The 15,257-nt window shown below is 33.6% G+C and overlaps 1 protein-coding gene across 2 annotated transcripts in view; it reads left to right on the forward strand.

Moving 5' to 3' along the window:
- The first annotated feature begins 3,962 nt into the window (after positions 1 to 3,962).
- Positions 3,963 to 15,257, forward strand: part of LOC145267217 (uncharacterized) — a 204,265-nt gene continuing 192,970 nt past the window's right edge. For both annotated transcript variants that reach the window (XM_080123282.1, XM_080123281.1), the window contains exons 1-2: positions 3,963 to 5,509; positions 12,489 to 12,603. In XM_080123282.1, coding sequence (XP_079979408.1) covers positions 5,355 to 5,509; positions 12,489 to 12,603 — 270 coding nt within the window. In that variant the 5' untranslated portion in view covers positions 3,963 to 5,354. The remainder of the gene's footprint in view (positions 5,510 to 12,488; positions 12,604 to 15,257) is intronic.

The raw sequence follows: 15,257 nt of genomic DNA on the forward strand, positions 1-15,257 counted from the left end.
TGACCTCGGACGAGAATGAAAAATTCAGAGTGTAGTCACACCATAAGAAAACTATTATATCTCAAATTAAGTCTAAAATACCTACCATTGAAACAAACGATAATTAGGGCAATTTGTGAACGAGTCTAGTAAGTAAATACACCAACGGCTACTTTTATTCTAATAATACTATTGCAGCAATTTTGCTGATTTTGAATTTCGATGCTACCGTAAGATTTCTTCGAGTAAGCTGGGTGGACAAACGTTCCAACGAATGACTTGTGTAGAAGATTAGACAATGACAAATGCTGATAGACAACATCAAGTCAGGAAATTGTTATTTTTGAAGCGTATGGCCATAAGAGGCGGCCTTACAAAAAATCTGCTCTTTGGTACATCTCCGCCCAATGAGAACGTCGAAGACGTAAACCCCAGAATGTCAAGCAACGTGAAGGATTAATTTTTTTTCGGACTATTATTCTCATCTTTATTAGTTGTTTTCATCTTTATTGGTTGTTGATTTTCACGACGTTTCGGCCAACTATTCCGCTGACCTTCGAATAGGAACTTCGAATCTCCCAACTACATTCTCAGCAATCACTGCCATACGTAGTTGTTGTCGTCTCACCACGTTTTTTGGCCAAGTAAGCCTCTGGCCGGCTTTGGGTAGGATTGAAACCGCTATCTTCAGATAATACACATCTGGAACCATAGAGATTCAACGTCTCTATCAACTGCGCCACCGGCCCCAAAGGGCGATCAAGGTTGGAGTTTTTGATCTTATAAATCCACGTTTATTTATTATATGATCTTCAGAGGAATAGTTTGCCGAAACGTCGTGAAAACAACAGCCAAGAAAGATGAAAACAACAACTAATAAAAATGAGAATAATAGTCCGCAATAAAACAAAAAAATTAATGTATATAATGCTCATCTCAAAAATGAATTCGCGGTTTCCATCATGTTTCTCGGGTGTGCTAAGCACCTGACGAGAGTATTCAGAAGCGGTCGATCGCAAAACCTTACACCGCTACTAAAAACTATAATGATAAAAAGAAAAATATGAGAACAATGTAATTAAAATTACAAACATGTATGTAACCACACCGTTGCACTACATCTTAACCCTGGCCCCGTAATTCTAATCTGCGAGATAACAATTATTTTTTTCTTAAAATTTAACAAAATTGAGCAGTTATGATTAAGATTAGCTAAACACAGACGATGCGTTCCATAAAAATTGCGGACCTCTCTGCCGACATATTTCGGTTATTTCCGTCAGCTTTTGAGCGAATCCGAGTCAACTTGGTAAATGAAGAAGCACCGAATTTTTCCTTGAGAGATAAAAATGGAGTTTACTTTATCCGAGTGCAAAGATCTATATTATTGATTTATTTCTAGTCCGTCTGTAATACCTGTTTCTTTAACACTTGAGGTTGGAAAATGTCTCACTTGTTTCTCGATGTTTGCTCTTTTGCATCGTTTTCGAATATATGTTTTTAAATTCTTTTCGCCAGTGTTTTGGCCTTTTCGTAAGTTTTTTTTTTTGTTTAATATAGTTCTATTTAGTATTCTCGGTCGGCAGTGTCGCAGGTAACATAAGTTTCCAAGTCCTTTATAATCCTTTTTCATTCTTGATGAAAAAGTTTGAAGCGTCTTAAATTTTATCCTCGCAGGTGTTATTGGTTACAAATGTTCACGATGATGAAAGTTTCACTTCGCCAGTGCCCTTTTTTTTATAAGAAATACTTGAGTTTCATAAATTCCCCTTGTATTCAATGATACGGTTTGTGTAAGTATCACAAGAGAGCACAGCTACGTAACTAGACGAGACATTACGTATTGAATAGAATAGCAAATACAATAAATACACAGTGCATTTATACGTAATACCGTTTTTTCAGTGTGCTCGACTTGCGAATAACTTCTGTATCAACGCCAAGAGATATATTCTTCAGGGTATTTGTATTAAGTGGATAAGTCTATTATGGTCATAGAGCTGACACATTACAACAATTGCAAAATTAAAATTGTGTATTATATACTTGATAGTGTTATCTCCATCTGTTTAACAACTATTTACGTGTTTGTGAAATTGAATATGGAAAAAAAGCCAATAATATGGCCATCAGATAGGAAAATACTGATATTTCATATTATTATCTTTGGGATAAACAACTGATGGCGTTTACACTGAGCAAATATATTTGGTTTAAGCTTTATATTAAACTGGATCTGTGTTATTTGTTTTGATTTCTTGGTGTATTGTTTATCATCATAAAATAAATAAATTATAAAATGCGAATGGCGTAAATGAATGTTAAATGCTAATAATTGATTGAGGTAACTGACGTAGAAAACACAAAGAAAGAATGGATAATAAATTGTTAAATGAAAATAGTTTTACTAAGAATCAATACTTATAAATTCAAGTGTTCGACTTATTATAGCTATAATTTGCATTTTTAATTTGTAAAATTACAGCTCAACGACATCGTGTTTATATTGGACTTGAAATCGACATTTCCTAGTCAGCAAGGAAGTAGCTTCAATGTATTGTGTTCTATAGATGGGCAATCCTATGAAAAGAAAATTGATGATGAAAGTTGCGTTTAGAGAGATGAGAGAGGATATTCGTATCTGTATAGGTTTTTGTCAGTCATATTATAGTGCATAGGAGTATAAATTAAAGCTGAAACGTACCCCGGCCATAAAAATAATGATGGGAAAGAGCAAGAAGAGAAATATAAATCCCGAGTGTAATAGGTAATAAGAAGGAGAAACACACCATCACCCGCTAGATGTCAAATCGACGTTTTACTTTGTAAAGGCAGGGGTAAGTGATCTAAGATGAAACCCCACAGATACGGTCACAGCACTTCATCTTTTGATGTATTCAGCATTTTTGCAAGTAGATTTATGAGATAACTTTGGTACAGTCGAGTATCTATACGCCCTTGTCGATGTATTTTGTGTAATTCTTCCATTTCAGGACTGAAGTATGCCTCCATACTCGAGGTGTGTATAGGATGTGGACTCAATCAAAATGGTAGCTATTCATTTTAATTAGTACTTGGCAGATTAAAGCGTTGTTTGTGAAAAGAAACCACCTTTCTTTTGGAGACATAAAATGTAATCAGCCTTTTTTTATTGTATAACCCGCTGAAGATAAATAGAGTTAAAATGAAAAAAATAAAGTAATTATTTCTGCATATCTAATGCTGTATCGCTCACATTAATTTCTACGCGCCATTGCACAATGAATCGCCATTATGCGATTAGTAAGGCTAGGACAACAGCATATTTTTTATAGTTTGTTTCGAGTGTGTATCGGTTTATATCTTAAATACTTTTATATAGCCTGATGTGGTTCTCGGTTGATTAACTGTGTCTACCTTGTAGGATTTATACTCGAGAGTCAAACACCGATAAGAATATCCTGGTGTCGTAACCCGAGTGATCAGTATCAAGAAGATGGTTTGCCTGGACTGGTTTATTGAGAAATAAAAATACCCCAAAAGAAATATATGAAAAAGTCTAGCAATGAGAAATGTAAATATTTATGTAGGAAGAGGCAGATATAAAAGACGTATATACATGCATATGCATACTAATATATATATATATATATATATATATATATATATATATATGTGTGTGTGTGTGTGTGTGTGTGTGTGTGCGTGTGTGTGTGTGCATATGTGTGTATATTAGAAGAAAAACTACAACAGATAATGAACAAACGAGTATTTTTTACCGGAATATGAAAATTAGACACATATCTTGTGTCGCTCTTGCATCTACATTTGTATGTTAGTAATTGCTTATTTTAATGAACACGTGAGCTTTGACTATGAAATTGCAAACTTATTGACGTCACAAAAGCGCATATTACAAAACGCTTTCATTTAAAGATTATGACGTCGCGTGTTTTCAGATCTATTTACACATTTATTGAAGGGGGCATTAATTCAATCAGAAACATTTTATACCTTAGATGTTATCACTTTGTTTATATAAAAGAACATTTCATAGTAGATGAATTACTCCTGTTAACTATTTTAAGAGATGTTCTTTTTGCTTGCGAACATCAACCTTTAAAGCATATTAATTTATAATTGGGGTCATTGAAAAGCAGTACTCACTTGTTATGTTATTTGAATTTCCGAGAGCATGGTTGATTGTATGCATTTGGTCGTTACAAAGTAATTCACTTTAATTTTAAACTTAAACAGTTCAACAGTACAAAAACTGGTGGTACCATTAGTACAGTCGATAGTTCTGCCCAGCATCACTTGACACATTTCTGTTTCTGATAGAAGTGCATGGCTGGAATTGCTATCAAATCTAAGACAGTCAATATCTACAATAGAGAGATGGAATTTTCAGATCTTGAATACATAAGTTCAGCTATAATTACAATACAGTTTACAATCCACTTTAATCCATAAGCCAGTAATAAAAATTAAGTTCGAAACGTCCCTTTTAGTTAAGTTTTGGCAGTTTTACTATATTTTTGAGGCTTAAGCAAGCCAGCGGTTTCAATAATCTTTGACACGAAAATTGACAGATTTTGTTTTAAAAGCGTAAGTTTTCAATTATTTTCTTTGATTACAATATACACATTTGACAACATTCAATTTGTCTGTGCAACTGATGTGAACAGGTCTTTGGCGCTTTATTTACTTAGTATTATCAGCGAGACAAAATTTAACTAGATTTTAGGTAGGTTCTTACGCTTGAAACGTTATAGAATATTTTTTTACGTTTAATAGAAAAATCATTTTTATTGGTCTGTACGCTTAATTTTAACAGGATATTCTTTATTCTTTGACATCTATGCTTGACACTTTGTCGTTCGCTTTTATATGTTCTGATCATTAAGACTTAATTACTACACTATTATGGCATTTATAGCACTTAAGTGTTAAAAATCAGGTTGCTCTCGCTTTAGCTGGATGACATGTAACGTTAAAGACTGAAAACAAAATAAACAACTCAAGTAAAATATGATTGAATTTATTTTTTATATTTATTTAACATCTACTCGCGTCAGAAATTGCATAACTGGAAATGCTACCATTCATTAGTCGATAAGAAATTGATGCCTTCTTTGTATTACAATTTTTCTCATTGGTTGATATGAATTTCAATTACTGTCTATATTTCCTAGAATATGAACGGGGGTTCACATCTTCTCTTCTTAAATGCATGGACCTATTAATTTAAGAGCGATAGGAACCCTCTCTTCGTTCCTCTGTCAAACTATTGTAACAAATTATGTTCTAATCCTTTACGTAATATTGTCTCCTTTACATTGGCTAAAACTGTTGATATTTAAATTACTATTCTGCGCGTTTGGAATGATAAATAAATGGATTCTTTTGCCAAGAACATTCAAACTATACTAAGTAGACATTTAAAAAAAACGCTTTTTGCGAAACATTATTTCCCAGACTCAGGCGATATTCAAAGTGACGCAATGATTTTTCAACCGAGACGAAAGACGACTGGGTTTTATCATACAAAGTAAGGTTAATTTTCATTTGTTCTGTCAATTTCTCTCCGCCAGTTACGTTTAAATTTTGTGAGATTAAATTTGTAACATAAGTTTATTTTTCCAAATTAATAATTTATTTATTTTAGTTTTGCGCTTAAATAGTTTATTTGAAAAAAAGAAATTGTTAATTTTAGTTTTACACTAAAATTGCTATATGACTATTAATTATTTTAAAGTGACTTAAAAAATGTGTGATTTTTTTAAAGTAGTTTTATTTGCTTTGATTGTAAATTTAGGAATTTACGTGAATTTACTCGTGATTGACTCGCGTTGCGACTTTTTTATTTCGAGTTTATAAGTGCGAGAGTAGGTCAGTTACTTACGTTGGGCGATTATTTGAGGCCGTTAAAATTGTAGACAGTAAATTCGTAATTCATCTAGTTGGTTTAATTATGGCTAAGTAACGAAATAAGTAACTGACTTCCTTTAAAATGTGCATATTAATAGCTAAAAAGGGGGCCTGTCTTAGCGGGTTATCGCACACTTTTTTAAATAAACCCGATTTTAATGCGATAATACGTTAATGAAAAATTGCTCCCACAAAAGAGGCAATTTTCTCATTTAAAACCTTAATTCTTATTATAGACTAAGTATCTTTCTACGATAGTTTATTTAACTTAATCATACTTTAAGGAAAAAAAGAATTTCATCAAACGAAATTTACATTCAATTACGTGGATCTAATCGCCATCTTGAAAGTTGAGAATTTTTCTCTACTTCGCAGACATTGATACAGAACTGCACTTAAATATTTAGAAGATAGGTTTTATTTTTCTTTAAAAGTATTTTTTATTCGATTATTATTTTAATTGATATAAATTGTCAATTTAAATGAAATAAGCTTTCTATTCTCTCCATTGACTTTCTCGTCTACTACATTTTGCTTGTCGACAGGTTTTGTTTTGAAAAGTTTTTATTACCGTTCTTTTTTGCGATTAATTACGTTGTCTTTTATTAACGTTCGTTTTCATTTTACGTTGAGTTTATTTTCATAATGTCGGCTGCTAAGGAGGTATTTGCCAGGATTGAATGTTGAATTTCAAACACGGTTTAATGGCTGAAGGAAAATTCTTAACTGACTCCGATTGAGTGGAGAGAAGCGGACGAAGAAAGGTAGTTGAACAAATTGGACGATTTATTTGACCAAATTACTTCGAAATCTCCTCAGGAAGAGAGGTTGATGCTTTGTCAACATTCCGAAATATTTTATTCCAATATAACGGAAGTAGTACATGAATTGAAATCCTATCATGAGGTTATAAAACCTGTATCTTTTAGTTTTTAAGGTTGAATTTTAAATGCCCCAATTTTAATGGATCTCCTTCGGCCAACAGGTTCGAATTTAGAAATGAAAAGATTTGATTTCCGTACCTCTAATTTGGCGGAAGCTGATAAATTGCTTCTTCTAAAATGTAAATTGCAAGGCGAAATCTTATGACATAATCTCTAACATGGATGTCACCCCCGACAGTTGTATTAACTAAAATTATTTAGAAGAGTAATTTCTTAATTATCCCTTTTTAAGATCGAATATGAGAGGAAATAATCCTCCAGGCCGTGCAGATAACCTAATTAGAAGAACTTTGTTGAACAATAACAACTGGACTTGTCTGAATTAGATAAGTCTTTCGGAACAGACTTTATTTTATAGAAGGATCTACTTCGCGTACTACGGTTGCCCATATATTGTTCCGCAATTTCCCTATGTTAGAAGGGAATTAATGTAAACAAACAAAGAGCGCTATCTTGATTTCTTATCCGTCATGTCGAACTTTTCAAATATAGTAGAATTATTACAAGAAGTGCCTTTGTGTACAAAGAAGCGGAAAGGTTCTCGCACAACCCGCTAATTTCTAATTCTCCTTCTTCCTGGTCTGTAGTTCAACACAATATGGCAGTCGGTTCAGTTCATAAAACCGTTAATCGTAAAAAGGGCTTTAATTCCCCCGAAATTCAATAATGTATTAAGTGGTTCAGTGGTCATTCAGAACAAAAATGTGAGGGGAAAAATGGAGTTCCTTACTCATGCCTCATTAGCGGCTTATCGACTCATTTTTTGTAATGTGACCCAATACACCAAAATCCTTTGTAGAAAGGAATACATAATCTAATGATGTTTATTGAATATTCCGTATCAGAATATCCGTAAATGGAAAAGAGCGCCTAGTGTTTTTTTATATTGGATTTTTGACACTGAGAGTCGATTTCTTCTCTCGGACAAGTTTACATGAAAAGAAAACTAGGGAAAAATTAAAACATTGACCTCTTATAATGCCTTTGAATACTTTTATAAGATCAAGGTCAATCGACCTCCTTTAGATCCATATCTGGATAAAATCGGGTTTACAGAAATGTTTTTCTTTTTGCTGCCCTGTTCACAGACAACCTTAACTTGAAATTTGACAAATTTGACGAGGTTACGTTTAAAATAATTGAGGCAGGTTTTCGTCTCTGTCAAGGATATAAGGGTCTAAATGGCAATTTTATATATGATCTTCTCTGCTAAGACTTAATTGAGCGAATAAAATATCTCCGTGTGTTTAAACGTCTTTATGTTACCACTTGGAAATTTTCGATTACAATTATCCCATTTAAGGATTGACGTATTTTTTAAAACATAAATCAAATAAAGGAACCCAGAATAAGGTTTCCCTCTTTGGCCCAGTTTCGCGATCATTACCTGCTTGTATTTCATATTTGGTGGAAAGCGTATTAAATCCTATCCCACTTATTCGGACACGATTGATGCTTTATTTTTAAGATTGTTCAGTCGAAAGCGGCATAGATAAATTTCTTTCTCCTGATTTCGTTGGAATTAATGAAAATGCTAAACTGTCTTCGTATTATTTTACTAAAAGATGGATATTATTTTATGGCTCTGCCTTAGGACTACGGCAATGTGGCTCAGGTAAACTCACATTACGTGCCTTTCCTGAAGATTATGCAGAGGGTGGCTGTTTTCTTAGAGATACAATGTTTATACAATGAATATTTACAAGTGTCCGAAGCTTATAAAGAAATAATGATCGTTGAACATTTCTCTGTTACTCCTGCTGAGTACGTTAAATACTGTCGGGTCCATCATATGCCTTTATTTTAGAAATACCTTGGAGTCACCAGAAAAACAAATCTGCCTGTCTTTAATTGTTCTTTAAAAATGCAGGGTAGTGTTTCCATTAACAATGCAGCGTATGATGGTGTGAAGTTAACAGCACAGCTGCTCGACTTATTGGCCTTCAGAAAAAAATATCTTTGTTCTTTTAGTAGACCTCCGTAAGCCTTTTTTCTTTTACTACTTCGCTTGCGTACTGAGCAGGATAAAGAAAAGATATTGTTTTTTTCTCGAAAATAAATGATAAATTTTATACCTAGAGGAACAAGTTAACCATGCGTGGCTTAAATACCAGCCTCTTTACATTGAACTTAAGTTACATTCTGAGAGATATGATGAGTTTTCATCCGTAATGACCATGAATATTTATGTGGATAATTTGGTCACCACTAGACATGACTACAACTCTATCTTTGCGGTTCATAATACAGTACGTGAAAGATTAAATGTGCAGAGTCTATCTTAGATCCAGTAATTCCAATTGCACTAAATTGCAGAAGAAAATGATGAATATGGGGACATTACTTCACCTATTCCTACCATTGATAATGTCTTCGAGTATTGTTATTCCTCTTTTCTAGACATTGTTATATTGCCCCTTAATGTGATAGATACTAAATCAACAGAAAGCGTGTGCTTTTTGTTTCTCAAATTTCAAGTATATATGACCATTTAACTGAACTGCTCCTAGTTACTATTCAATGCAAAATCTAAGTCAGCTTATGGAAAAGCAATCTGTTTTGGGACCAGAAGAGTCCTGCACATTTTACAACCTCTTTGCAAGCTGTTGCAAAAGATTTAAACAAATTAAGTTATTTTGTCTATTTTGTTATTTGTCTGGCTTATGAAGTTGTCTATCATGTTATAAAAGCTTAAGGGCCTATCAATATTAATTAGATTTTTCTTGTATATGACGCCCTATTGCCCTGATCCTGGGGTTTCAACAGAAAAGAGACCAAGAAAAACATGTTTGTGGAGAAGCGTGTATTAGACATTTAAAAATGCTAGATTACTTCAATCTAAAATTCAAAATGGCCCCTCAGTTCAAATATGTTCCTCCGTCCAAAAAATCTGCAGATTTCTTTACAAGAGACCTTATTTTCTCTAAATTTGAATAAATTATTCAATTTTTGTGTTCACAGTCCTAATTGGTTAAATGGGCATACCATTGACTGCCCCGTGTTTCCATTACTTTGTCTTAATAGTATGAGCTATGGTGTATGTTCTCTGATCTCAGCGAGAACAGCTTACCCTTAAATATTGATGGCTTTTCTTCTTTGAACAGGGCGATTTATGTCCTCAATAAGGCGTTAAGGTTCTGTGATGAGTTGAAGTACCGAACAACAGAAACCAATCATAGAGCTAAATTACTGCTCTTTTTATATGAAAAGGGAATACTTTCTTTATGAATTGAGTTACTTCAGTTAACCTACTAATAAGGTTGTTGCTTCAAGAGCATCTGCTCTTGGCTTGATAATCGATATGGACCATCTGTTGTAAACAAAAGGGTGTTATTCATAAATCTAACATCTACATTTTAATGGTAAATTAACTATAGTTGTAGGGAAACATTTCCTTTGACCGAATTAGTAAATAAAGAGGCGTATTTAAATTGGAACTAAATTGGAATTAAATATCCATCTACAAACTAATTCAACTCTTCAAAAGTTGAGGTTATATGGATGTTGAATTCTTCAATAGAAGCAATAAGTTAAGAAAATCGTACGCAAGTATTTTAACGGTAAATGCTCTGATGAACTGCAAGCACTTGTGCCCCCTCGACGTAAATACCCCCGACAAACCCGACAAGCAGCTAAATCCGACCCCCTACACAGTAGAGCCCCCTAGATGTAAGAGAGCCTTCTACTCCAGTAGTTTCTTCCCAGAACAGCTAGACTTTGGAATTCCCTTCCGGATCCCTGCTTCCCTAACTGAACTGTAATGCAGAAGTCCAAGTGTAACGTGAACAAACAGCTTGCTGCCCAACTCCCTACACAGTACCGCTGGTGCTTATGTCTCTGATAGTAGCCCCCTAAAACAAAGTCGCAATGCGCCTTGTTTAGGGTGAAAATGTAATAAAAAAAATTACATTATTTGTAAAAAAAAAAAAAAGTAATAATAATTCGATGCCATATTAAGCCCCCCCCCCTCGGTTTCTCAACAACTCACTTAGCGATCAATTTTTGTTAACCGATTTAAACAAGTGAATTTTGACTTTACCGGTAATTTATCGATAAATTCCAATGACGAGAAAGTGAAAACGTACGTGTTGTTGTTAACCTGCATGAAACATCTTGAGCTTTTGCCGGATATTATCACTGGATCATTTATTTTACCATTTATTGGTTTTACCAATCTGTCTGGTGTTCATACACGTGTTTATTCAGACAATGCAAATACATTCCTAGCGTCCGGTATGTTTTTATCCGAAATCTTCGTTTTAGACATAATTAAATAAAAATTTCAGGTAAACTCCCACGTGCCATTTTACCATTCCTGTTTATTCGGCTTGACAAGGAGGTGCATGGGAGAGGATGATAAAATAAATCAAAACTGTTTGACAAATGTATATGCGCACAGAAAGTCTGCTATTTCGACTTCTTAAGCATCCTTTCCAATGTAGAAAAAGGCGATCAATGATTGACCGCTTACTTATGTTACTGATTATGAAAGAGGTCTCGATAGTTAAACACGTAGTCACTTTTTACAAATAATGTAATCTGCCTTTTTTACAAATAATATAATCTGCGTTTGGGGATCAAGAATTACGGATAGAACGATTTATGCCCTGATCATTTCAGTCATGCAAATTGTGACATAGATATATCAAAAATTCCCGAAAGATTTATCGCAAGAGTTATTTGTTGTCCTTGAGAGAGGTTGATGCCAATATAATCGGAGATCGGCCTCAGAAATTGTCGCAAGGAGAAATCGTGCTAATTAAATCTTCAAATATAACTCGACCCTTTTGGAGTCTAGGCAAAGTAATTTGACCTATTAATCGGGTGGATGGTAAAGTTTGCTAGGCCTGTGTATTAAAGGACGCTTGCGAACAGGTTCATTCTTTAAAACCTTTATTTCCTCCTGGAATGAAACGCAGTTTCTGCGCCGTCTTCTACAACATTTCTAGAAGAAGGTGGCTCTTCTTTTGTCCGACTTATTCCTTCGCAAATGACGGATCATCTAATATGCTATTCGGTGACGCCTGTGACAATTGGAACAATTTTGTACTGTGTTTGGGTGAGTCCGCAAGATACTTTCGGGGAATTGAATCATCATCATTTGTAGAATCTTCAATATTTTGATCCATCATTTTTTGGATCATCAATATTTTCTAAACGTCATTTTTTTAATCATCATTTTTAGAATCATCAATATTTGAATCATCAGTTTTTGAATCATCAATATTTGTAGATGATTTAAAGGAAAAGCCTTTAAATCATCTAACAATATTTGTATTTAAATTACTAACCGGCGGAAAAAAACGGATAGGTAGATTTGTGCTTTTATGATCCAAGTGCAAAACTTTTGAGTCTCTGTAATTTAAACACAGACATATAAAAACAACCGGGACGATTTTGCACAACAGTCCCTTGCTGTCCTTGAGAGAAGTCAATGCCAATATAATGAGCAATCGGCAGCATAAATCGTGCTAATTAAATCTTCAAATAAAACTGTAGTCTTTTGGAGTCTAGGCAAATTAGTTTGACCTATCTGTAAGAACGATGGTAAAGTTTGCTCGGTCTGTGTATTAAAGAACGGTTGCGAACAATTTAATTCGTTTAAACATTTATTTCTCCTGAATTTAAACGCTATTTCTGCGTTGTCTTCTACAGAATTTATGGAAAAAGGTGGCCACTTTTTGTCTTACTTGTTCCTTCGCAATTGACGGATCATCTCCTATGGTGCTGCGATTCCTGTGACAACTGTAACCATTTTGACTGTGTTGGGGTGAGTCAGCTAGATAATTTCGGGGAATTGAATCATCCGAATTTTCGGAAAAAAATAAATCACCAAAATCCCTTCATTCTCTCTTTAAACTCAGTATTTATCAAGTGCGCATTTGACTTCTGTTCAAGTTATCGTTTTTCTATTTCTTGTTAATATACTAGTAATCTAAATAAACTAGATTTATTGGTTAAAAATCCATTAGTCATTAGCAGGTAAAGTCACATATGGTTACTTAAATTAAAATTAGAAAAAAATAAAGGCAACGATGGTTAGTTAGTAACCAATAGATTCCTTTACTTGTCGTTTAATTGACAGTCTAATACATAGTAGTGTGTCGAAAATTGCATAACTTGAAATACGAACACTCATTAGTTGATACGAATTTGGTGTTGTTTTATTACAATATTTCTCATAGGTTGATTTGAATTTAGACCCACCCACGCAGGAGCAGTTAAAGTGGATATGTCAGTTCCTTTATAAATTTCTTAGAGGATAGACGGGTTTTCACGTCTCTCCCTCTTATATGCATGGACTTTTTAATTTAAGGGCGATTGGAACCCCCTTTTCTCTCCTAAGTGAAACTATTCTACCTAACTTAGTAGGTTCTATTCCTTAAGGAAATATCGTCTTCTAAAAATGTTTATATTTAAATTGCTATTCGGCGAAAGCAACCGCCTACCCTATTGGAATCATAAATAAATGGATCCTTTTGCAAAGAACATTCAAACTCATTGTGTAATTTTGCATCTCGGCTAGATCTGGTTAGTGATGATTCGCAAAAAGCGTTAGTAACTCTTTACTAAAATATAAGTAACGCTTCTTGCGAAGCGTCACTCACCAGACCTAGCCGAGATGCAAAATGACGCTATGATATTGCATAGGAGAGGAAGAGCCGACTGTTTTTGTCATACCAGGTTAGTTTGCCTTTCATTCATTGTGTCACCTTCTCTCTGCAAGTTAGTTTTACATCATGTGAGATTGAATTTCTCAATATCGATAGTTTTTCTTAAGTTTTGGTTGAGGATATTACCTTCATCAAAAAGGTAAATATATCAAAAGATTGCTATTTTTTTTATCTGTATATTGATCTGTATAAGCACTTGTGATAAAAATCATTTCCAAAAATTTTAGACCCAAAGAAAAATTGGCTTAAAACCAGTAAAGATACTGAATTATTACGAAAACGATCGAGTGCACAAATCAGTAATACAACAAGCTAATAAAGATGAACACTAATAACATTGAAATGAAAGACAAAAGATCACTGGTATGCTCCGTGTATAGAGCCGCAATTCTGTTATTTTACTAAACTGTGCTTTTAGAGCATTTTCCTTCGAGCAAGTTGTTTTTACAGTATTTCTATCGTGTGCGACATATTTTTTGTAATCATATATATTAATTGTCCCGCTTAAATTTAAGAGCAATGTTCTTAGTTTGTAACTCAGAATTAAAACTGTTTTGCACTTGCTAATTGGCAATTATGTTTTACAGCAACTTAAATTTGTATTTGCAGCTTAACTTATATTGCATCTCGTTCGCCAGCGACATTTAATTATTACATCAATTTTGTTGGTCTTTAACAATTTGAACGGAAAACTTATTAGTATATAACTCTTCTATGTGAAATGATTTTTATAGAATGATATTGTATTCTTGTCCGTTTTTGACATTTATGTTGGTCATTTACTTATTTTTAACAGCATTTAGTTCGAGTGTGAAGCCGAATTTGACAGTAAATTAATCGGTCTCTTACGTTTAGTCAGTACATTCATTGGCCTTTAATGTATGCATTTGACATCATTCTGTAACACGTAACCTAGACTACATTGCAGTCTATATGAGACGTTCAGCAAATTTTCCATGGTTTATGACTATTGATTTTCTTTGGCTTTACTTTAGAGCTATCTTTTATAAAGCAAAACAAACTTCGCAATGATAAGAGTTATTGAGTATCAGGTATACGATTAGACACCATATGATTATCAGTAATCTTGGCATTTGATAATATTTTATTATTTAAGAGGCCGGCTCATAAAGTATTTATTAAGATTAAACTTGGTAAGTACTATCTCATAGTCAGATGCGACACACCATCATAGAATTGCATTTGACAGACAGACAGTTTCCGTGAAGCAACTTTGCTGATTACATTTTAGATTATTTAAGGGCAAAAGTAGAGTGTAAGTGAAATTGGTGACAGTTGTTGTTGTTAGGTTGCAAAGGTTATGGTGCTAAAGTTGGAGAAAATACTTACCTTTCACAACCTTCTTCGTACTTGTGCAAATTTTGAACCAGATATATCTAAGCCTCTGTTCGGCTTGGCTCGGAGTATCACATTAACCGCTGGATTATTCAGAGCGTCGACGATGATCATATTTCAATAATATTACGAAAAGGAAATAGTAGAAAGAGCAATAATAAAACATAGACCTACAGGAACTTTGTTTTATTATTCATTTAATTGTTCATAGACAATTTCTTTTAATGCATGATGTGGGAATGATTATAACCAGTTTTAGTGTGTTTGTATTCGTTTCTGATATATAATATTTTCCAATAAAAAATGTTTCAGTTTTTGCAAAACCATATATATTTTAATGTTTAAAATAGTTCCTAACAAGGTTCAAATAAGCAATATTTTTATTTTCAAGTAT

Source organism: Euprymna scolopes, chromosome 42 (genome assembly GCF_053919585.1).
Source record: "Euprymna scolopes isolate OS-2025 chromosome 42, ASM5391958v1, whole genome shotgun sequence".
Classification (NCBI taxonomy): Eukaryota; Metazoa; Mollusca; class Cephalopoda; order Sepiida; family Sepiolidae; genus Euprymna; species Euprymna scolopes.